This window comes from Camarhynchus parvulus, chromosome 5, assembly GCF_901933205.1.
Source record: "Camarhynchus parvulus chromosome 5, STF_HiC, whole genome shotgun sequence".
Taxonomy (NCBI): Eukaryota; Metazoa; Chordata; class Aves; order Passeriformes; family Thraupidae; genus Camarhynchus; species Camarhynchus parvulus.
Window position 1 is genome coordinate 13,245,341 of NC_044575.1, and position 25,451 is coordinate 13,270,791.

Sequence of the window (25,451 nt, forward strand, 5' to 3'; positions counted from 1 at the left end):
ATCCGGCACAGGCACCTGTCAGCCCCGTGATTTGTGACCCATCTGACAGGGGCGGCCGCAGACGCTCTTTACAGCCTGGTGTCACTTCTGGCTGTGTGTGTTCCAGCTGCTGGGGTGGAGAGCACTCTCCTTACCAATTCACATCAAAGGCTGTACCAACACAAACACATGAGGTTTACAAGTCACTCAGCTGTGTACTATAACAAAGGTGTGCCTGGGATGCTCCTTAACATTTCTCTTAACATGTTCAAAATTGGCATCAGCTTGTGTGAGGATTGAGATCTGGGAGACAGGAACTACCAGCCACAGTGTTGGTGGGTGACTTTAAACAAGGCTTAGGAAGTGGTTTTGAATGCACACACAGACTGGGCCATTGTTCTCACTCAGCTTTCTATAGCAAACCAAATGCAACTGAGGTTTTTTCTCTACCTAATCCGATACACAGACTACTGGGAATCTGATGCATGAGGTGTGGGATGAAGAGTAGGCTGAAAGGAATACAACAAAAGCCAAAGTGTGCATCACTATTTTCTTGTGGCTCCTAGCTTCCAAGTTCCCCAGGGAATATGACAATCATTTCCACATCTGACTATTTCATTTTGAAAGAAATGTAAGCTAGACTTAACTAATTTCTTTCCATATGTGTCTGGTAGATATATTTATCATCAAGAGATTCTTCTTCTCCTCTTCCCCCCACTTAACAGCTCTTGACTTTGTGTGGCCCCTCCATACCAGCATATTGTTTGTGCTTTTTGCAAGACCCTACTTTAAAGTATGACATGTTTATGTAAGAGACATTGATGGCTAACACAGGCTTCAGCTCAGTAGGGCATTTGGGATGGTGTCAGCGAGGAATGCTCTCTCCTGATTTATGAGCATGTTATAGTTATTCAGGTGGAGTGGCAGGACCTGGCAGTGAGCACCAGCATATAGATCAAATGTGTTTTAAGTTCATAGATCAGGCTGAGGTGCTGCCAATCGCCACAGGGTTGTGGCAGGGGAAACTAAGCCCTCAGTTTTTCAAAAGAAAGCAGTCTCTGCAGACAAGGAGCTGCCCCCAACCTTCAGCCTTACTAATCAAAATCTTAGACTGTTCTTATGAGCCCTGTTCTGCAATTTCATGATGGCATATATGCCGATTCAGAGACAGATGCTTATGATAGCCTACAACACTGACTTACTGCACCATTCTTTTTGCAAGACAAGTCTGATTCACTTGGATGTTTCCAGATACTTAAGCACTTGAACAAAGTTCTTCAACTTTCTCCCTTTTAATCTCCTTTATTTATAATATGTACAGGTTGAAGAGATGTTCTTTTGAGGCACATGACTGAAGTGCTCATATTTATAAACCCATTCAACTCCCTAAAAAAACCTAGCTTTGGAGCATCACATGGTTCCCCAGCACCTAAACCCCATCCTCAGTGTTTGCCAGCATCCTTTCTACTCAAGGTGCTTATTTAACATCTTCAGCTCCCAATGAAATCAGTTTCCTTCATTTCCTTCACAGTTTGAAACGCTTTACAGTTTGCTCACATCTGCAGTTTGTACCTTTAATTAAGACATTCAATTTCATGTTTCCCTTATACTTTTACATCTTCCTCTGGCATTATCAATTTGGCAACACAACTCCATAAACCTGTTCATGTATAAAAGCCTATGGTGAATTAATGTATCTCCCAAGAAGTAACAAGAGTGCAAGTCCTTCCATTTCGTAACGAGGAGGGGAAGAAAAGCAAAAAAACAAGTGCTCTTCAGCATTTTTCAAATACTAAAGAAATTTGGCAGGCTGAGAGAGCCGGGGCTGTTCAGCCTGGAGAAGAGAAGGTTCTGAGGAGGCTTTATAGCATCTTCCCGTACTTAAAGGGGGCTTACAAGACCTGGGAAGGGACTTTTCATCAGGAGAAGAATGGTATTAAAATGAAAGAATATAGGTTTAGATTAGATATTAAGAAATTCTTTACTGTGAGAATGATGAGACACTGGTACAGATTGCCCAGAGAAGCGTAGATGGCCCATCCATGGAAGTGTTTCAAGGCCAGGTTGGAGATGGGGCTCTGAGCAACCTTGGTCTAGTTGAAGGTGTCCCCCCTGCTCACAGCAGAGGGGGTGGATCTTTAAAGTCCCTCCAACCCAGGCCATTCTGTGATTCTAAAATTCTTCCTGTTGCTTGAGTGAAACCAGGTAGGATACTACCTCTTTCTAGGAGAAAGGTATGTACTTGTATGTACTTTATCCATAAAAGTCCAGTTAATAATTATGTGAACCTTTTGCTGCTGCTCTCACAATGACAGTGAAGATAACTTGGCACACATGATTTCAGGTTAGGGAGTTACTTTTATCAACAGTGACCATAAAAATGATATTACACATCACAGGGAAGTCTTTCATTGTTTCTCTTGTCTTGACCAGATCAAAAGTCCTATTCTCTTTCCATTAAGGAAGAAAACACACACACATTACAGTCAGTAAAGAGACACAGAATTCAGCTCAAACCCTCCAAAACACAGCCAGAAATAGCTCAATGTATGGCTCTGTACACAGCAGTCATACACACCAATAAAGAGCCCATGGCACATTCAACCATTCCACACAGGTTTCCAGACAAGCACCTCATGTTGACACAAATACAGGATGATTAATTTCCAGACAGGCGCCACACTGGCAACTATAGGGAAATGGCAACATAGTCAAAATCTTAAAGAGGTGAAGTACTTTGAACAGACTCATAATGCAACACCCAGAAGAAGACCCAAATCTCAGTGCATTAAAACATACCTGACTGTTTTTCTGCAAGATCTTCATCTGCTAGAGATCAGGTTTTGGAAATTATTTTTAACTTCCTTTTCACCAGCTACAAATCCAAAACAATAAATCAAGCTTCCAGAGTCAGTTACATTGTAGGCACAATAAGAGGCACCAGTTACCATATTTCCTTATATGCAAAGAAACCCAAACTCACCAAAAAAACCCCACCCAAGCCAAACTGCCACTTTATCCTTCAGAAATGACCTTGTATTGATTGTTTATTACTTTAAGATAAAAGCACCTTTTAGAGGCTCATTGCTGCTCTGTTAATTATTAATTATAGACTCTGTTAACTGCAAATTTTAGACAAATTCTCCTCTTTCCTCACCCCCAGAAGAAAAATTTCAAGAGGCAAAGCCCGATTGTAGGGGCTATCCTGCACTGATTGGAGTGAGTAGAAGCTTATTCAACTTCATTTTGGTTTGTTTGCCCCAGTTTGAAATGCAAATGAAAAGTCAAGCTTGAGCCACAGCCATTCAAAATTCTTCTAAATATTATCTACCAACAAAGTGAAATAATAATCAAAGATTAGAAGTTAATGAGTAAGAGTCTATTTTCTTGAAAAAATACAGAATTCCAATGTTACTTTCAATTTGAAGCTTTTCAAAATTGCCAGTGTGTTTGGTTACACATTCTTTTTTCCTTGCAAATTTCTTGTAGTAATTATAGAAGTCTGAGCTACTGGAAAGAGTAATATGAACCATTTTAGGTGGCTAAAGAAAATTTTTAAAGAAAAAATAATAAAGAAAGTCCTTAAAACCAGACAAACAATTTACCTGCAGTAATGATGCTGCAATGCCGTGCAGAGGGGAAAAACTGCTCCCCTTGACCTGCTGCTCCTGCTGCTCACACTTTGAACTGAGGAAAACTGACTGCAAACTATTTGTATGGGCAACTCTATTTGTAAAAGTCAGAGAAAATAAAGTCTGTACAAATCATTGTGTTTGAATATTAGGCTGCGTAACTGGGGAGTACATGTACAATATTGCATGGATGTTCCCACTTATTGCTTATAATTAATGGCTGTGCAAAATTAATGGGGTTTAAAACTAAATTGTGTGCCCAAACCTGAGGTTCTTGGGATCAAACTCGCATTTTCCCTTTTAGAAGACATAAGCAGTGATATACTAGTTTTTAATTAGCATGAAAGAGAGTACAAGAGTCTGTGTGGCACATCAGATAGCAGTCATCATCAAAATGTCCTTTGGCCATCAGGTATTTCTTGGCTAAACACTCCCAGTGCATTATTCAGGTTACACTGCACCAGCATTTAAAGAGATCTAGAAGCTGAACAATTTGGAGAGACCTGGTGAGCCAGTTACTCAGGACTCACAACTCATCTCCAGGTGTTCTGCTCCCATTCGCCGGGGGGGATTGTGTAGTACACAGCCAGGCCATGTAAGACTGGCTGGCAATCCTATTTTGGGTCCGGGCTGTGGGAAAGAAAATCAAAGTTTCCTTTTTTGATCTACTGAAATGCTTTTAGCTCATTTCAGGTTTGTCATAACAACAATACACTTATGGAATAATCTAATGCAGGCTTAAACCTCTGTTCAGTACAGACTGCTAAAAATGCCTGTCTCAATTTGATATGCTATACTGACATATTGCACTTTTCTGTATCTGTTTCATTCCCTTATGGTGGATGAAATTCAAAGGTATTATGCAAAGTAATAGCCAGCCCCAAGTGAGGCAGCTAAACCCACAAATCTAGAAGTACAATGAATATGATGTAGTCAAAGCTAATTAATTATTCCATATCCATCATCATTCTGCCATTACAAAGTTCCTTTCCCTTCCTCTCAAGGGCTTTTCTCCTTCAGTCTACAGCATTTCTGACTCCTTTCCCCTGATGTACAAAGCTCTGAGTTCTTTTACATGAACCTAGGCTTCTCCCCCAGGCTTACTGGCATCATTTCCATGCATGCTTATCTGAATCTATTGCTGTTTTCTTCCAAAGGATGTGTATCTTTGAGTTTAGTCCTGGAGATCTGAATTGAACAGAAGTCCTCAGTACCTCCTGGATGCGGCTCCATAGGTGTCTACTGCTCCTGCTTCACTCTCCAAGCCCTATTCTGAACAAGACACTGCAAGTGCCTTCTCTCAGTGCTGTCTCTCCTCCTGTTTCAGTGGAGGGAGCAGATTTGAGCCTTCCTCAGGGCCCTCTCTTTCCTGAGGAGAGGCCCAGGCACACCCGCAGAGGCACCACACCAATGGCAGCTGGCACTGTCTGTCTCCCAGCAGCAGGGCATTAATAACCATTAACAAAATGCTATACAGTTCCAACATGATGTCAGTGGTATTAACCTCTGTCATTCCTGTATCAGCACTCGTGAATGACTGGTTTTCCATTTTTGTTTTAAAACTTACCTCTGAAAAACTCCATAGCAGTAAAACCAACAGTGACTACTTAGAATAGCGGTTGTTTTCCAGTTTTGAAAATGAACTCTCAGTTATCAGTACTGTGTTGAACAACAGCTACATTTCTCATTCATATTTTTTTACCAAGTTTTACAAAAAATAAACCAAAGCAAAGCCTTCATACCCTGCAGACTTGTCAGCATTTTTGAGAGCTATTAAGGATTTGCCACCTATTAGAGAAAATAGGTGGGAGAGATTTGGGAGTTTTCTGGATCCAGAATGGATCATTTATGAGCAGATTACTCAGAACTGCTGTATTACAGCAAGTCTACGATTTCTTTCAGGAGTATGAAATATGAGTATCTTTTCTCAGTTCAAACTAGTAACCAGAGCAGAAACAATTCCTTTTACATGGTATGTTCATTAAGCCTCTAGAACCTTACAGTATCTAGGCATGCATTGTTTCTCAGCTCAAAACAAAATAAATGCCAACACTATAAACAGATGAGATAAAGTCTGTAGGAAGAGAGAGTTGGTATCATTTATTGCAGTAATAAAGACAACTGGAATAAGATACAGTTTTGCATGTATTCAACCACATTTGTATTTTTAGATCACTAACAAGAACGCCCCTGTTGAATTACCCTGGGATGATTCAGGATCAATATGCCTTAAGATGATTTGAAAGATTGATGGATTTTCAAAACAGTCCTTTTCTTTTTACAGATTAAGAAGGACATATTCCCATTGCTCATATACTTTGCTATTTACTGGCAGACTCCAAGATGTGAGACTGCCTAATCCAACCTCAGTTTAAGGACAGTTACATCCTCCCTTATCTCCCCCAATGCTTTAAAATTTCCACTTTATCACATTGAAATATTTAGTTTTATAAAATAGATCCCAGATAAATGTTTGCATGACAAACTACTCTTGCCCATCTCCATGTCTATGCCCATGCCTAAAAGCTATTAATAGGTACAAGGAGTGGATGTGCAAGATCAGTTTGGAATGCTTTGTACTCCCATGGACTGTATCAGTCACACAATGCAGTTGTTTCTCCAACTTGGGTTCAATGTGTGGGCTTTGATTTTTTTTTTCTGTTAGTTTTGGGTTTGTTGGGCTGTGGTGTTTGGGTTTTTATTTGGTGTTGTTTCTAAAAAAAAAAAAAGTGTCTTTACCTCTCAAAAAACCCCAAGAAGTTAATGTGATGTAGAGCTTCAATTGAAAATTAAAAAATATTATGGAAGATTTGCCACTTTTGGTGCCTGTGGGTAGAGCAGCTGGTCCCAGTGGAATAAAGGCAAGGATAAACCCATCTTCATGAATGACATGGCAACTGCTACCAAAAGTAAAGCCTCCAAGGCAGCTCCATACAAACCACCACGAGGAACATTTCAGTGTGAAGGAGCTGAGAGCACAGCAGAGGCACTGCAGTCATGCGGCAGCAGCTGACAGGAGGGAAGGGATGCAGTGTTTGCAGTCCTCCAGCCCTGCTGCAGGCCTCCTGCAGAAGTGCATGCTTCAGGTTACATCAGGTCTTAGAGACACCCTTCAGCAGGCAGTGAACCAGCCAGCAGCACCTCGGGGAGAGGCAAATCCACATCCTGTGGAAATGGCAGAAGATTGGTTAATTTAACCCCATGTCCTTCCTTAGAAAAGATAGTAAGAGATGGTGAGGAGCAAAATTTGTACAAATGCACCAGTTTCTTCTTCCTTCTTTGGCAGAGGAAAGGAGGAGCAGATTCCACCATATGCCCACCCCTCCCCTGATCACAGCATTTAGCAGAAGGGGGGAGAAGGGCTTTTCTGCAGAGCCTGTGCCTTTGAGGCAGCAGTAGGGCAAGAGTTCAGTTTTACGACTCTTGGCCCCAACACAATTTACCATTTACAAACTAATCCTCCTCTGCTGGAGAGCACAAGGCCTGCTAAAGCTCTCATGTCCACTTCTCTGATTCTCCATTGTCCACAGTGACAGGGAGAAGGCGAAGACCTAATCGGTGTGTAATTCAATCGCTGTCCAGGCTGTGTCACAGCACAATGCTCTGCTTGTAGTGCCACGGGCTGAGGCAGCCAGCTACTGTTATGCCCCACAGCAGGTGTGAAGAATGTCACTGGCTCTGACTGTGTGCTGCCCCTCTCTCCAGGTACATTGCTGACACCCTGTTCACTCACTCACCACTTAAAGGCTGTTTTTCCTCCCGGCAGCAAGCTAATTGTCAGCTCTCTGGTGAAAGGGCACTCTCAGTATTTTTGACCCTGAACTGGGAATTCCTGCACAGCATAACATGGGTCTCATATAAAGTAAACCTCTTGGCTTTCCAGATCCCCTAAATGCGGAGGCCTGCTAACAAGCTCTTTATTTCCTTAGTCTTAATCCAGCAGTTAGTAAATTATGATCTACTACACCCAAACTGTTTCACACTGTGGTTCCTCACCAGACAGGACACTGGGCATTGCCACACATCCTTTAGGATGGTTTAAATCCTTGGTACCTAATTACATTTTCATCAGCAAAAGACGTGCTTCAAAAATCCCTATCTACATGTGGGTTGTTAAAAACCTCTGGAACACCAAATTAAATGTGTTACCACACTTAAATAGAGAGCCACTCTGAAAATGGCATTTGGTTTGGTTTTTAGCAAGAATTCACTACTCCACCAAGATTTGAAAAGCTGAACTTTCATTCGTCTTGAGTTCAAGGAAGCTGAGGAAGAGAAGTAGAGAGGAAGGAGGCAGGGCAGGAGCTGCCAGGTGATCAGGGGTGTGGACATCAGCCAGCCATGCTATCAGACAGGTAAGGAGACATCACAGAACTATTGCTGGTACATCCACAGGAGCATCAGAGGACATTTCCCCTGGCACAGAGCTACACCACACACTGGTAACAGTTGTGTTTCTTTCCAAATGTAACAGTGGATGTCCAAGGGATGTGAGAACAGAACACAGAAACACCCTACTCCTAACAAATCTCTCTCCTTAACAGCCTTGAGAATTTCATTCATGTAGAGTTTCTGGTACCATCTTCCCAATTCCTTAATTTTCATGTAGAAGCAAAGCAAATAGCAGGAATACCTGATGGAAGAGCTACACTGGGACAGAAATTGTACAGGCCTGTACAGCTGCAGATTTTCATCCAAAAGAATAAACAACTGAAGTCAGCTGTATAACCTGACCAACCCAAGAAACAAATAAACCAAAATGGAAACAACTTCCCTGCCACCACATAAGTAGCTTTAAGTCAATATATTTGGCTATCTAGACTATATCTGTGCAACTGTACCCATGAATTATGACCACCAATCTTACCTAATCCTGTAAAGGGTTGAAATACTTTGTCACACTTGCAAATTCTGTGAAGGCAGTGAGCAGATGAAGAAAGATGATCCAGTTTCTTACCACTTGCTACAGAAAAGTTCATAATATTCATTATTCAAAATATGAATTGGACATCTGTATTTACAATGTTTAACAAGTCTCGCTTAGTGTCGAAGCCAAGCTGCTCATTTCACCCATACTCATCTACTGTCATCATCGACGGCTGATTTCCAAACATGGCCAGACACCAGTTTTCATGGCAGGGGTCATAAGACATTCTTGCATCCTGAATCAGGATTCAGCAATGCCATGTGCCAAGCCTTAGAAGCATGCAAAGCATTTACAACCAAGCACCTGCGGAAATCCCATTTCCTGACAAAGAGAGGCCTCTGATATTCATGTTTTCTCCTACTCTTAGGCTATGCTGTAATGAAATCTGGCCTGAATAATCCTTTTACAGCTGTACAAGGAAGTATCCTTGCTTAGCATTTACCCCTCCTTATGGAGGTTCAGTGGAAACCTGGTTGAGCAATCAGCAAAGATGCACAGAATGAAAAGTCTGGCTGATGGGATATGACAAAAACCACCCAAAGGACAGGACACAACGTGAGCCTATCAGAGGAAGTGGAAGGACTCTAGTAACTTTAATGAATACAGGTAAGAGGATGGGACCTAAGGAGTCACATTAAACTTGGTGTTAATGCCAACAGTGACATATGCAGACACAACCAGAGAGTGCATGCTCCTGGAAAGGGAGGCCAGGAGCACTGTTGCTAACAGCAGGAGAATAATCTGAGTGTGCAGGACTGCATGGGAAACACTGCTAGGTCAGTGACAAGAGTTGAAGGGGAATAAATTGAAGGAATGCTGTAAGGGACTTGGAAAGGGCTGTTTGTGATGCCAGTGATGGAAATTACTTTGAACAGCTTCTCATCCTGTGAAACTCTCTGCTCTGCAAGGTACTCCCCACTACCTCTTGCTGTAGGTCTGGGTTAACCTTACTCCAAGCTGCCCTGATCCCTTTGAAGGTTGTGATTCCTTTACTCCAAAAAACCTGCATCCTTGTCCTGTCCCTATCACTCTAATCATGGTTTGCTGCTGCTTTATCTCTGACACAAACTATCTGTGCCCCGTCCTCAAACTCTGACCCCAAACTCCCAACCATCACATCTCCATATACCCCCAGGTCATCCCCTCTGCCTCCATTCCCTGGCACTGTTCCCTGTAGTTGCTTCACACCCTAGATAACTCTGCTTTTGTTTTCCTCCCTCCAGCAATGTGAGAGTGAAGCCCAAGCTATCACAAGTAGCAGGCCATTAACCTCTGCACTGTTCTATGCCCAATCTCACTTTTGCTGGGCCACTCACCGGAGCTTTAAACCAGTGACTACAACCAGTCAGTCCTGCTGGTCTTTAGTGGTCCCTCAGCCTCTTTTTGAGAACCATAATCCATCATGATACTGGGCAGGCCCAGTGGGCGCAGTGACAGCCACTGTTCCCTATTTCCACAAGGAAATGCTAGAACAACTTTTGCCTGCTGGGTATAAAAACCAGGTCTCCATGGCACACTTCCCTGTTCCTTGCTTGCTGCGGATCAGTTGTTCCTCTGGGTCCTCCAGGGGACCTCCCCCCTCCTCTTGGCCATGACAGTGTGCATTCTAACAGCTGCTCAGGCTGGATGAAGCACCTGCTCTGGGCAGCAGCAGCTGGAGTTCATTTTGGGTCCAAAGGGCCGAGGCCAAGCAGGCTGACTGCATGTGCACTAATCCAGTATCATCACCAACTCCACCAACAACAGGTGCCCTTTGAAGAGGAAGGGAAAAACTATTTGGGGAGGAACCAGAGCTTTATAAAGGACATTATGGGCCAAGTCCTCAGCTGGTACATGCTCAGTTAAAGCATGTACCCTCTTGAAGTTATATGAGTAATGCTCACATACACAACCAAAAGCTTTGGCTCACTCTCAGGGCTGCTTCTCTTCTGTTTTTAGTTTTCCTAAGGATTTTTCACCTCCTCTTCTTGCTCTCCACTGCTCTTCCATCAACACAGAAACTTCCTGTCCCTTGCTTCAGACCAGACAGCTGAAAGTCACAAGCTACATATCCCAGATTTCACCATCCTCCTGTGCACAGGTAACACAATCTTACCATGTGTCCTTCAGTCCTGCTTGAGTCCTGGGGTTGGGTCCAGATCATGAGCCTGCAGCAACAGCAACAAGGGCAATCCCATTCTGGAACAAATGAAACCAAACTCCATTAAGAGAAGTCTTTCAGCACAGGCATCCTAAGAATTGTCATGCACTTGCTCAAGCCAGGGGTCCCTGTAGGACAGAGCAAAATTTCAATGTAGGATCTCTACAAATGACACAGGAAGAGAAAACAAACAAATAAACAAACCTGTCAGAAACTATTGGCCTAACCGTCTCCAAGGCAAGTTTTATTCTTACCTCATCTTCATTTTGCTGGAAATTTGTTTACCATCCAATACATACAAATCTCTTTTTAAAGTCCCTCTCAGTGTATTTCTGATAAACACCTGAACTAATGAAAGCCTCTATGTTTCTTTCTTTTCTGAGTCCTGCCATTCTCCAGAGGCCAGTTCTGTAAATCTGATCTCAATCATTGCAATTACTCCTGTGCTTCTTTCTGGAGAACCTGGAAGCTCTCTGGAGCCTGAGAATGGAGCTGGATTCACAGAGATGGCACTGCAAAGCATGGCTAAAAGCACTCTGCTCACACCACATGTGTAAAAGCAGGATTTCCAAATTCCTGTTGATGCACTATCAGAGGAAAACATGACCTTGCTGCAAATTGCAGTCACAGCCTTCATAATTTCGTATTCCAAAATTTATTTTCCTGAGCTATGCATCTTTTAATTCTTGACTTTTCAAGATTCAGATTTAAGCCACTTTTCCCTCAGGACCATGTCTCAGCTGGGTTATATTACAAAGAGAAGCAAAGTGATGAGAGACAGTTGGATGAACAGAGCTGGTAGTGAGAACAGCACAGGCAGAAAAAACAGCTTCCAATCCATAATAGTCCCTGACATCTCACCCACAAGTACACACAAGTGTAACCTGTACTGCGTTGGCTTGAACATTTAAACAAGTCTCCAAGAATTTCCCCTGATGAACACCACAGTACAGGTTAGACAATTCCTCACTGAGGATGGGACAGACAGACAACCACATGGGAACCTCCAGTGCTGGAAATGTATTCTCAGCTGCTGCAGACTCACACATTCTCTTTAAGGCTTTAACCACAGTTCCAAAGTTGGAAAACATCAGATTATCTACAAACACACATAAAGCAACATTGCACACTTGTGCAGCAGTTTGGTCCATGTACATGCCTGAGGGAACCACTCTGCACCCTTACACTGAGCAGCAGAGATACCTACACATTCCTGCCATTCCCAGGCAAAGCAATAAAACACTGTAACATCTGACAGCACAGAGCTCTCTCTATCCCTCTGAATCCTCGCTGCCGCTTGCTGTCACTGGGCACATTTCACGCAGGCCAGCTGCACAGGATTTATTCAACCAGTTTTAGAGTATCAAAGCTAAATTTTTTTGTCTTTGCCCCAGGCAGGCACTTGGTATGCAGGATTTAAATCAGAGAACAAAATGTTCTGTGAAATTTGTAAATACTCAGCCCAGTGAATTCTAAATTCTTTAAAAAAAAGAAAATAAAAAAAAATGATAGCAAGTGGAGTGGTTTAAAAATCAAAAATTGAAGCATTTCACTGCATCACTGTGGGTAATCCCACTGTGTGCTAAAGATCAGAATAATTAACTTCCCAAGATTACCAATTAACGGTGCTGACCGCTTTAAGTGATAGGAGCCAAACATACTCTGAGTTCTACCTTTTAATTCCAGTGAACTCAGGAGAATGCTCAATTCAACAAATTCTCTACAAAAAGACACTGAAATTGAAAAAACAAATTGTTTTATCCTTTGCAGATTGGCAGAGAAGACTTTGTCTGGGACATACTGCCACAAACTTACTACAATCGACGATACTACCTATTGTAGTAAGGTTTTAAAAATGTATTTAAAGCCATTAAAATAGAATTAGGCAGAAGATGATAGGGAAAGAGATACCCCAGGAAAATCACAACACTTAGACAATGAAGATGGTCTAAAAGAGATGCTTTGACCAAAAAAGCAGCAATAAAGGGTCATTTGTGACTGGAACTAGAAGAGGAATTACTTCATTGGAGTTTAGCAATGCCTTTAAGGTCCATGATGTTTGAGTGAAATTATCCACTTCTGCTTTGTCTGATTCACCATCACAGGTTCCATCTTATTCCAAAATTTAAAACAAACATTTAGCTGATGAATGTTTACATTAAAATTTCAAATATCTTTTTTCTCAAGCAGTTTCACCAAGACTTTGAAAGGATTATTTTAAAAAATTGTGATTTGTTATTTTTTGGTGATTACAAAAGCCAAAACATTTAGAATAATTTCCTCTTCACCTGCAAACATTTGACACTCCTCTTACCACAACTGTGGCTTTAATTTCTTCTCTCTAAAGCCAAATAGCAAATGGCACCAGTCAAACCAGTTTAACTCCCAGGAGTCCCTGTACCTCAGAATAAGGTGCTCCTGGTACTAGCAGGGACCCTATGAACATTGATTATCAGTAGCATACAGCAGCAAGACAATAAATGGTTTCTGGGTCTTCATCCCTTGCCCAAAGTTTACTTCTTCTAGCCCAGATATTCGGAGTATGTATGAAGTGTATCTGCTCATGCAGACCTCAAAGAGGCCTGATGTCCCCTCAAGGGCTACCTGGAGCACTGGGTGCACCTCCTGAAGTCCACACTGCCTGGATGGCATTACCTGGTCACTGATTTCAGGTGGCACAGGCTGCACACACACAAAGAAAGGCTCTGCCTTTTTCAATGTGTCAAGTCTTATTTTCTCATTTACACAAGAGTAAGCACAGACTCTAACCCACAGATGTGGAAAGGAAGTTAGACTAGAAAGGCAAGTACTCAAAGTAGACAAATTATGACAGACTTTAGGCAGCTTGGCATTGCACAACTCCCTTATGCAACACATTGCCTGAGGGAAGCCTCATGTTTTCAGAAATTCCAAAGAATCCCCTTAAATATGCTCCAGCACTGAGGCCCTGTGCCTTCCACCCGCAATTACTGACTGAACTTATGATATACCACAGACAGATATACCACATTACATGGATGAGCCTTACATTTGCTGGCCTATGCTTTTTTAAATGTGACCTGAAATAACAATTGCAAAATCTCAGAGGCAGATGAACCCTGCCAATTTATAGAAACTTACTCCTAAGCACAGCCTCTTTAGAAAAACCAAAGGGGTAGTCTCAGCCAGTAGCACTTGAAATGAATAGTCCAGTTAAAACTCAAGTGTATTTATAAGAGCAGAAATGGAGATGGAAGAGCCAATGCTGCTGGCCAGGCTGGAGCTTCCTTAGCCAAGCTGCCAGTCCTCTGCAGCCACCAGGCTGGGAGCACTGGCTGCCCCTGGGCTCCAGCTCTCCCTGCTGCCTCTGCTCAGTCCCAGCCATGGCCTTCCTCAGTGCTGCCAGAGCCTGGGCTCCTACAGACATAGGTGAGCTGGTAAGCTGAGTCAGGACATGAAATGAATCTGTGAATACGAGGAGAAAAGACAACAGTGAACAACTCAGTGTAGGTGACTTATCAACATTCAAAAATGCAGAGAGTGGTAAGTGCTTAAGAGAAAATAGTGACACACAGCTTCTAGAGATGAGTTAACCAGTGGGCACAGCCCAGTTTGCCCTGCAGCCCCACACATGTAGGCAGTCACAAAAATACAGCCACGTGCAGCTGGGCTTGAGATGCTATGGGAAAGATGAAGGTGGCAAATGCTAACCGGGCTGGGGCACAACAACAGTCACAGCAAGAGTCTGTCGATGCACTTGAGATGCACTTACATCTTCTAGGCCTGACTGCAGAGCTACACACAGACCCCAAACCTCCTCTTAGCACAGAAATTTCCCCCAGGTCCAGAGAAGGGAGAGTGGAGCAAAGGGAGAGGACGAGGCTGTCTGAGCACTGTGGCTGTGCAGCAGTGGGAAAGAGCCCCCAGGGAGAAAGAGAAAGGAGGGGCACCTGGGGACCAGCAGGAGGGTGAGGGCTGGTGGTACTCAGGCAGGATGTGCCCTGTACACCAAAGCCCCAGAGCAGTTCCCAGCTGAGAAGCAACAGAGGCTGTCCATCTCCAACTCCTGCTCCTGGAAGGGTCCCATGGTAGCAGCAAGCGTTAACTACAGATAATCTAACTTAAATACTGCAGAGAAGAAAATAGCATGGATTAGAAAACCCTCCTATATGTATTCTGTGACACAAGGTTAAAGATAAGCTTTGCTTGCATTTCAGAAACTCTTACAAGCTTGTCTCCTATGTTAGCTTTAGACGCAGCAGAGATATGCGTGTGGGCTGTGGGCGCATTCTGTTTGAAGGACAGATTTCAATCAGTGAATTTTCAAAGAATTCTATATATATCACAATGTTTTATGTTATCCAGCATTCAGAAAGCTCCTTAGGGAAGAACTTAATTGCCAAAGAAGAGCGACAACGAGCAAACATCTCGCTATCTGTGCAATGCAGACTTGTGCCTAGGAAGCCTATGGAAACAAAGTATCTCAGATAAAAGTTACAACAGAATGAAAAGTGTCACAACTTTATCAAGCTACTGAAGCAACGTTTGGGAAAACTCAAGGCAAAAAAGACATGGCTGGTTCCAGTGATGAGAACATCCTCAAACACCTCATCTGGCTTCAAACACTGCAGTAATGGATGTTTGGCAAACACAAAAATCTCAATGACAAGAAGAAATTTTGGGGATTCTAGAAAAGGAAAGCAAATGAAAACTAAGGCTTGGAGTATTTGAGGGGAGTGAAAAAAAAAGGCATTTAAAAATTATTTCCAAAATTAAAAGTTAATCCAAGTATTTTTCAAACAGAATTTCATTATGGTACCTCATTTTATTAAATTGAATATATGCAAAATACATGCAGATCTGGTGCAGTACAGGAATTTTCAGTACCTATAAACCCAAAATACAGACTTCTGTCTGCTCTGTTTGACAGCAACAAGACTGGTTTCAAAGAGACTAGGCTTTTTTTTTTCGAGCAATCTCTCTCTTGTATCAATAAAACATGCTGATTTCAGAGCACTATAGCAAACTGGTGCTTTCCACTTGGTCAGTGACAAAGAGAGAAAAAAAAATTTCCAGAATGTCCATGTTGCAATCTGGTCACAACACTGCTGCCTCTCCAGGGCCATCTCATGTTTTGCTGATGACCACTTTTACTGAAAGTCATATAAAGAGGTTATTTTGCTATGCTTACTTAAGTAGTAACAACCCAAATTTCAGGCTTCTTTTTTAACTTTATGAGTCATACAGTGTAAAAAGGCAACAAAACAACTCAGAAGTCTTGCTGGCTCTTCCTCCGTGGATAAAGGAAGTAAAAAAGAGAAAAAAGTAGTGAGATGAAGCACCTGTTGAGACTAGAAAAGTGTAAGAAAAATGGGTTAAGGGACTTCAAGTCCAATAAAAGCAATCATGAATTCATGGGTGTTCATATGAATCATTGCTAATTTCCTGCCAGAGAGCTTTGGTTTCACCTAATTACAAAACAAAATGATGAATTAAGACAACCAATTCACAAGCATACATATTGTACATTTATTTGTTTTTTATTTTTTCCTCACACAGTCCTCTGTTTTCATCATAGCTATTGATAGGCACTGAATGAGAGAAAATTCTGGCAGCATTAGATAGACTATTTGCAAAGCACGTGAAAAACCCATCACAGCTAGAAAGAAGCAAACAGATGGTAGCTGGAGAGAAGCAACAGCCACAACTCTTACTACCTGTGGTGAAAGAATAAACAATACCAACTCCAGATCACAAAGTGCAGCCAAAAGAGTCTAGCTTTAAATGAGAGAATCAGGGTAGAAAATGGCCAGATACAACTACATGTTTACAAAGTAGGCTCAGGAGAAAGAATATTTTGAGAGGGTTGCTAAGGCCCACTGACACAAACAATCATTTTTACTGCACTCTGCCAACAAATAAATAGGAAAAGGAGTGGGGAGTAGAGAAGGTATAGATTTATCTGTAAGAGAGCTCATATTGATGGAATTTTAATTGTAGTTCTGTATACCACACTGTGGTGTTTTGGCTTCCCATTCTGCCATATACTTTCAACACACTTTAAAATGTGTTGTACCAAAATCCTGCCAAATCATAAAAATGAAAAGATACCTTTCATCAAGGCATGTGCCTGTAACCAGCCCTTTGATGATCCTTGTAAGTCCCTTCCAACTCGGAATATTCTGTGATTCTGCACTGAAAAGTTGTAACTAAGAAACTGAGCAAAGAGCCAGCTCCCTGGAATGCTGCATTTCTTGAGGTCACAAGCTTTTGGATCAGATGATACCTTCCCTAGTCCAGATACAAATAGCATACCTCCTGCTATGTAGCAAGAATCCCTATATTACTTTGTCATGGAATTTTTCCATAATACAATTGATAACTGTGCAAATGGTGTGTATTTCCTTTAGTTCTATGAAGCACAAAGCAAAATAAACTGAATGGTGTTCTTATAAAATGAACACATGGAGTATAAAGAACTTTACAGTCAGTTTTCAGATCAGCTCCATGCATCACAGGAGGCCTTAAGAACTGCCCTTGTCTCTTACCTGTCCATCACTGAAATGGGATAACTTAATATTGTTTTCCAAGGCTCCAAAGCCCATTAATGCAGAGACAAACCTCTGTGAGATCATCTGCTCAGAAATTATCATAATAAATGCCCAATTAACTAAATACAACTACAAACTTTTCCATGGGGACACCGGCTAACTTGCTTGCTACTGCTAGTTCACACTTCAAGTTATTCAAAGAAAGGAGGTCATCAAGCATTTATTTAGGTTGGGATGTCAATGCATACACACACAGAGGCACCACACTTGCTCCTCTTCCTCCTCCTCTGAGGGAATCAAGGGATTATTCTGGAATAATAAAACACTAGCAACTACTTTACAGGTCAACTAGTTCACAGGCCAAAACAAGGACAGTTGGAATGGAAGGATTCAAAAGGTAGCTGATAGAGGTATGTCCTTCCAGCAAAAGTCCCTAGTACTACATTGAAGAAGAGGATGCCTACTGAGAACTTCAGAATAACGTCATATGTCACTCAGTATCTTGTCAATATATTGACATTTAATGACTTTGGGTACTTATTTTAGCCTTGCAAACATTACAGTTATATTACTCACATGAAATTTTACCCAAATGCTTAAAGGCTCTTTGATTTTTTTAAAGCAAAACTTCTAATTTAACTAAAACATGAAGAATCAGAAGTAAAAAATGGGTAATTGCAGCAACAAAGAGGGCTGAACAGCATATGAGATGGAGGCACTGAACAAGGATTATTTAAGTTTCTCATGAGCAATGTTCTCATATCTCTACGTGACTACTGTCAGATGATGCATGCTGGGCTCTAGGCAGTCAGATCCAATAACAATTAAAACAGGCAATGGAAAACGATTCTGCCCTTAGCATCCTGGGTTGGTGGGGGAGTGGTCTGATACAAAAATATTCCACAAAACAGCACATAACATTGAGCTTACTAAACAAAGTCATTGAAGAGAAAATTATAGATTTTGAAGGGTGTTGAGATTACTCATATTTCTTCTCCACTGGTCAGAAGCTATTAAAGGTAAAAAATGTTCAAGAAATGCCGAGTTCCATCCACATGGTAAAAAAGTTGAAAAAATCAGTAATGTGTATTTTGAAGTTACTGTACAATCTGAGGATTACTGGTTACTAAAATACTAAAGATAGTTTAACAAGCATAGGTAGGACCAGTTCAGCACCAACATTTTTAGCACTAAACCAAAAAACCTAAAGAATTTACCCTGTAGCCAAGATATATACACACATTACTAGATTTACAGGACTTTTCAGAGCTCAGGATTGCCTCTGCCTAGACATTATCACCAGCCACTCCAGCCTCGGCCCAGCCTGGTCACACTCTCAGATGCTGCTGCTGGACCCAGAGGTACTGGAAAAGGGCTCAGCTCTTACATTAGAAGAGTTTTATTCATGGTTTTGCTGTCCCATACAGACAATGTATTAGAGACAGGAAGCAAAGGGGAGCCAGCAGGTTATACTGTCTCTGCACAGCTCCGATGTAAAAGAGAATGAGAGGCAGCAGCTGGCACTTTGCCAAGAACCAAACTGAGGGAGCTACAGCATCCTGATCTGCTGGTGCCCTGACCATGAATGTGCAACACAGCACAGCTTCTGTCCCTTGGGCATGGGCGTGCAACACAGCACAGCTTCTGTCCCTTAGGCATGGGTGTGCAACACAGCACAGCTTCTGTCCCTTGAACATGCTCTGCACTACAGTACACATAATTGCACATCGAGCTGTTGGCTTGTAGCCTGCCTAGGAGGGGCAAGCAACAAGTATGTGCATTTCCTAAGTTCTTCTGCTTCTGATTGTCTTCCCTGCCTTCTTCTATTATCCTGCTTAAATATGAAATACTTTCACTTCGGCTGTGTTGCTCTGTTCGGAAATAAAATGAAGACACGTCAAACACACAAGTTTATGTTTTTCTCTTATGTTTGTAGCACCATCTTGGGATACCCAAGATTACACATTACAAATGTACACATGTGTAATCATGAACCACTGAAGAGAAAGTACACACTGGGATGTTTGATTAAGAACACTCATTGCAGTATCCTTTTCGTCAAGTCACTCATAGTCAAGATCCAATGTTTTTTAACCACTTCTTCAGCACAAGTGTGCGGCACGACTTCAAGCAGAGGCCAAGTTAACACAACTACTTAACTGCTAAGTTAAATCTTTTATGTCAGTGAGTCACTATTCACGCTGTTTGCCGGCACCCGCGGGTTCTCCGCGCTGTTCGGAGCCGTCTGCGCTCCCGCCGCGCCTGCCCAGGGCCCTGCGCACCACGGCAGTTCCCGCCGGCCCCCCCGCACCCGCACACCCACATCCTCTCCTCCTCCTCCTCCCTGGGCGGGCGGGCGGCGGCGCGCAAGGTGTGTCCCAGGTGCCCGGCTATATCAGGCGGCGCAGCGGCGGCGGCGTTGCGGCTGCCCCATGGCGGCGCCGGCCATGGCCGAGCCGCGCTCCAAGCGGCCGCGGGTGACGCTGCCCGCCTGCCCCGCGCACCGCCCGCTGCCCGCCAGCCGCGTCCGCCACGGCTTCCCGCCCGCCGTGGAGGAGGCGCTCTGCGGCCTCACCGGCGCCCAGCTGGAGCTGCACTACTGCCTGCAGGCGCTGGTAAGGCGGCGGGCCGCGCACGGCCGCGGGAGGGCACGGCGGGCTGCGTGTGCCCCTCTCCCCAGCGGCCGAGGGGAGAGGAGGTGCCGGAGCCCGGCTGAGGAGGGTTTAGAGTCGGGCAGGGACGGCACAGCGGTGCCTGTGTGCTGACCCAGGGGGTGTGGAGGCTCTCCGGGCTGCCCAGCCCGCCGGCGGCAGCGCTCCTGCCAAAGCCGCGCCGCGGCCGCTGCGCCCGCACGGCCACGAAACAACGACGAGGGTCCGTAAGGCGCGGGCTGTGAAACAAACGAGCGCTCCTGTGTTTTGGGTAATTCACAGAGGGCCTTTTACCTGGGGAAAAGGGACAGGAACAGGGGATGCTAACAGCTTTGCAGTATAACGCTTGAGAGGGTTTTTCCCCAAACTTTGGTGAATAGTTGTGTGTGGTTAACTATAGTCTGTGAACATCATGGATGGCTTAGGGTTTCTTGCTCCACAGGCATGAACTTTAGACATGAAATCATAAAAGGTATCACTGATACCATGTCAAATTCATGCCAGAAGTATATCTAGCTACATGTCAAGTGTTAAGGCAAACATATTACTTAACAGAGGCATTAACATTAAAAAAATATCAAAATTATCAATGCTGTAACTTCTGATGGCAAGCATCCACGGGGAAGCAACACAAACTATATTCAGTATATCCCCAAGATCTTTCAATTGAGTTTGGTGTCAAGTATAAATTCAATGAAAATTTAAGTATGCAGTTAAACCTGTGGAAGAAAAAAGTTGTAGTGATTGGCAGCTGGATGGGATGGAAAAAACTCAGAAATTGACTGGATAAATCAAACCTAGAAATGTGACCATCCTAAATAGTGAATGATTGACATAAAAAATTTACCTTAACAGTTAAGCACATGTGTTAACTTGAACTCCAAGTTGTGCTGCACACTTTCACTGAGGAACTGCTTATAAAACATTCAATCTTGGCTGTGCTGTCAACAGAAACAGGAATGAGTGACTTGAGGAAAAGGTTTCTGCAAATAAAGCAATGAATGTTCTTAATAAAACATTCCAGTATGTGCTTTCTCCTCAATGGTTTACGGTTGCGCGCATCTGTATGTGTCACAGGTTTAGGTTATCCCAAGAAGGCCCTGAAAATATAAGAGAAAAACATAAACTTGTGTGTCTAACGTCTACATTTTCTTTCTGAACATAGGTGAAATGAAAGTATTTCCTATTTAAGCAGGGTAGTAGAGGGAAGCAGAGAAGACAATCAGAAGCAGAAGAACTTAAGAAATGCACATACTTGTTGCTTGCCCCTCCTAGACAGGCTACAAGCCAACAGCTCGATGTGCAGTTATGTGTACTGTGGTGCAGAGCATGTCCAAGGGACAGAAGCTGTGCTGTGTTGCACGCCCATGCCCAAGGGACAGAAGCTGTGCTGTGTTGCACATTCGTGGTCAGGGCACCAGCAGATCAGGATGCTGTAGCTCCCTCAGTTTGGTTCTTGGCAAAGTGCCAGCTGCTGCTTCTCATTCTCCTCACCATTAGAGCTGTGCAGAACCAGTGTTCCAACCAGTGTAACCTGCGGGCTTTCCTTTGCTACCTCCCTGTACGATTTCTCTTTATGAGACAACCATACGATGGATAAAATATTCTAAACATAAGAGCTATTAGATCTGTTAGCATGGTTAAATATGGCAGTGATTCAAGTTGTTACTTTCCCATACAGAAAAAGCCAGCAGAGGATTTGGGGTTGTAATATTTCTGAAATTAAAGAACGGCCTGGGTTGGAAAGAACCTTAAAGATCATCAGGTTGCAAACCCCCTGCCATGTGCAGGGACACCTTTCCCAAGACCAGGCTGCTCAGAGCTAACTTCTCTGGGCAACCTGTTCTGGTGCCTCACCATCCTCACAGTAAAGTTTTTTCCAAATACCTAATCCAAACCTGCTCTTTCAGTTTTAAGCCCCTTGTCCTGTCCCTGCATGCTGTAGTAAAAACTTCCTCTCCATCTTTCTTACAGGCTGGTACTGGAAGGATACCTTTAGGTCACCAGAGCCTTCTCTTTTCCAGGCTGAACAAACCCAATTCTCTCAGCCTTTCCTCACAGGAGAGGTGCTCCATCCCTCTGATAACTTTGTGTCCCTCCTCTGGGCTCGCTCCAACAGATTTATGTTCTTCCTGAGATACCTTCCCAGGCATGACTTACATCTAATATTGAAGGTGTATAGTTCAGTAGCAGTATCCATTATTTTGGAACACCATTGTCCATAATAAAGCTGATAAACAGATGTAAACTTGTGCTTGTTCTCTTTTTGGTATTTGCCTCATGTTTCTCATACCTTTGAAAGCTAACTTTTGACTGGAATGCAGGCCTGCAGGGATAAATTTTATGTTCCCCGTTCTGGGAGTATGTTTAAAAAACAAAACAAAAATCCTCCACAAAACACAATTACAAAACAGACACATGCTAAAACAGACACCACTCATAAATAAAATATTCTGAAGATCTCTTAACTGTTACTGCAAGAGCAACATCATTACTACAGTTGCCTGACCAATATTAAAGGATAGAAGGAGCTCTAGTAGAAGTATAGATTTTTCATTTCATACTCTAACTACTCACTTAATTTATTGTAGAAATCAGATCAACGTCTCCAAAGTGATTGTGCTTTGTGAGCAAAACATCTTCCATTGGAAGGGTTTCCCGCGTTCTGTTAAGGCCACATTCTGCTGCAGGTGAGTCCCATATCTGGCAGATCTTAACACTCTTGTTTTGTGTGCTTAGGGTGAATATTTTGATCAGTCACATGTGGCTCTACCAAATATTTCGAAGTTCTTCCTGCATCAAGCTCTGGAAGAGAGAAAAGCCGCAGAGGCATTGATGAAGTATCAGCAGGAAAGAGGAGGCCATTACTGCTCTAAAACCATCCAGGTGGGTAGTAGTCAACAAATTTTCAAGCAGCTATGATCCATTTAACTTACTGAATTATATTGTTGGTAATTCAGATCTCTGCATTCACCTACTATTAGATTTCCATATATAATTTGTCTGGCATACTTGTGTACATGGTTTTGTTCTTGATTGTGATGCCTAGAAACTGTCAGACATACAGTCCTAACTCTATGGGGTTGCTTTCCAGCCCAAAAGAACAGTGTTCCCCTTTTCTTTTACTCAGCTGGACACTGCTGTTTCCACTATGCTGTAATGGATTATGGCTCCTTAAATTGGGCTGAAACAGCCCACTTGTCTCCTTCACACTGAACCTAATTGGAAGCTTAGACATGACTAGAAGGAGAACCATCCAGCTTGGGGCAGTAGTTAATTTCCTAAATTACAGCTCATAACAGAATTTGAACTGTCTGAACATCTAACGAGCTTGCAAAGGTACAAAGGAATAGCTCAAATGTTTTCAGGAAAAAATAACCCACCTCATTTGTTTAAGACCAAGAGGCTGCTTCTCCTCTACCAAATTAGTTAATACAGAATGTTCCTCTTTTGTCCATTGTAGCAGTTAAGCTGTAGAGAGTAAAAAGACTATTGTAAAAATCTTTCTTAATACTCAGTTTGCATCAAGGGTGAGCTTAGGACTTCCAGTACTTAAAGGGGGCCTGCAGGAAAGAGGGAGAAGGACATTTTGTCAGAGGATGCAGTGTTAAGATGAGGAATAACAAATTTTAACTGAAAGAGGGCAGTTATTTAGGCTAGATATTAGGAAGTCCCTCTTCACTGTGAGGATGAACTAGACACACTAGAAAAATTTGCCCAAAGTAGTAGAGAATGCCCCATTCCTGGGAATGTTCAAGGCCAGGTTGGATGGGCCTTTGAGCAGCCTGGTCTAGTGGAGTATGGCAGAGGGTTGGGACAAGATGATTTTAAGGTCCTTTCCAACCCCAACCATTCTGTGACTGGGTTTCCTGGTGTAAGAACCCTCTTCAGGCATAGCTGCTGCTATGTAATTCTGTTCCTTGAAGAAGTGCTTGGATTCTTCCACTTATGTTTAAAGCCTGCAAAAAACAATAGATGCACCAAAGTGGAAGCAGTTGTTGCAAAATCCTAGTACAACTTTTTTAGAGCACCAGGTTAAGTTGCAGGAATCCATTGATGAATACAGATACATGAGCTGTTCTTTTGAGTAAATACAACTCTGTCTTTGTTTTCAGAAACCAAACTGTGATTATGCAGTCGGTCTGATGAAAGCCCTGGAACTAGCAATGGTACAATGGAAAACTATGCTACGATATTTTGAAGAGCTTTATGCCCTAAGTGTTGAAAATGCAGACCCTCATAGTGCAAGCACTATCAAGAAACAATTTATTGGGCCCAAAATCCAGAAGATCAAGCTGATGGGAGATCTGCTGACCAATGCTCGCAGGCTTGACTGTTCCCAGGATGGCAGAAATAGTCTTGGGGACTATTTTATGGACCGGCTGCAGAAAGAGTTCAGGACCAGCATAGAGCCAGAGTCCAGTGATCACTGCAGCCCCTGCCCGCCTCTCCAGCAGTGCACAGGAGCTGCAGAAGGTCTGAAGCGACCCCAGAGAGAATGCTCCCAGCACAGAAATGGCATAGGGCCAATATATGCAACCATACACTGCACCACCATGCTGCCACAGTGTAACGATGGCACAGGAGCAAAGGTGAAGCAGGGCAGGGAGGGCCTTTAATGCTCAGGCTGCTGCAGCTACAGGGCAGCTCCTCAGGCAAACCTGTCCTGAGGGTGGAGATGGGACCAAAACTCAGGAGACACAATGCTCTGTCCCTCCTCCTGCTTTACATCCCATCCCCTCATCCTGTGCTGAGTCACAGCTCAAAATCTAGCCCGCACCACTATTTGCTTTAAATGATAGCAAGGTTGCCAGCTAGATTGTCACATTTATCTATGCAATTCTTCCTAGAAGCCAAAAGTTCTTAAGCTTCTTCTTTCTCTTAAATGATTAATAGGATCAGTTAGTGCAAATTATTTTAAGAATATGTATAAATTTTATTAAAACAAATAAAAAAGAAATCACTGCACCTTTAATGCAAGGAAACTTTTACATGGCAAAAAATACAAATATTTAGTTTTATATTACTGAATATTTTACTACTCAGTATTTTAAATTACTAACAAGTATAGTAAAATAATGAACTTTTTAAAAATACTTGTTCAAAAACAATGAGTTTTTTGTCTTATTTCTATCATAGTAGCAATTTAAAGAAGTAGTGTAATGCATTTACTAATCAGCTATTTCTAGTGGTATACTTCAGGATGAAGGATGCAAACATTTCCTTAACAGTGGGAATAAGAAAATGTGCTGATTTCTCTACAGTTATTGCCTAGTTGGCTTTTGTCATCCTCAGAAAGCAGATGAGAGAGAAATTAGGAGTTCCCATTAGATGAGAACTTTAGAGGTTCTAGGGCATATTTTGCAAGTGTCACCAAAGAGAGTAGCTCTAGGACTTTGTCCAGACTTAAGGTAGAATGATTGCTTTAATTATGATACAGAGCCCTATCTCAGCTAGCTCACTAAAGGCATTACTGTAGCACTCCTGCTACTTCTTATATTCCCTGTTTGGTCCCAAGTAGGGGCATGAGATCCTAGTGAAAAAACAGCACACTTAGCTAGAATTGCATCAGAGAGAACGGCTATTCATTAG

General features: G+C 42.7%; 1 protein-coding gene and 1 long non-coding RNA gene across 2 annotated transcripts; one reads left to right on the plus strand and one right to left on the minus strand.

Moving 5' to 3' along the window:
• Positions 1-10,489: 10,489 nt before the first annotated feature.
• Positions 10,490-23,323, minus strand: LOC115904804. The gene is made up of 3 exons (XR_004060806.1): positions 23,243-23,323; positions 22,437-22,664; positions 10,490-10,716 (listed from the first exon to the last, which is right to left on the minus strand). It is a non-coding gene; the product is annotated as an uncharacterized LOC115904804 (long non-coding RNA).
• LOC115904803 (ferritin light chain-like) lies at positions 19,589-24,851 on the plus strand. Its single transcript, XM_030950503.1, has 3 exons — positions 19,589-19,823; positions 22,599-22,745; positions 23,975-24,851. Exons 1-3 carry the CDS (start codon positions 19,641-19,643, stop codon positions 24,476-24,478), a joined length of 834 nt encoding a protein of 277 aa, XP_030806363.1. The 5' UTR covers positions 19,589-19,640; the 3' UTR covers positions 24,479-24,851.
• The last annotated feature ends 600 nt before the right edge of the window (positions 24,852-25,451 follow it).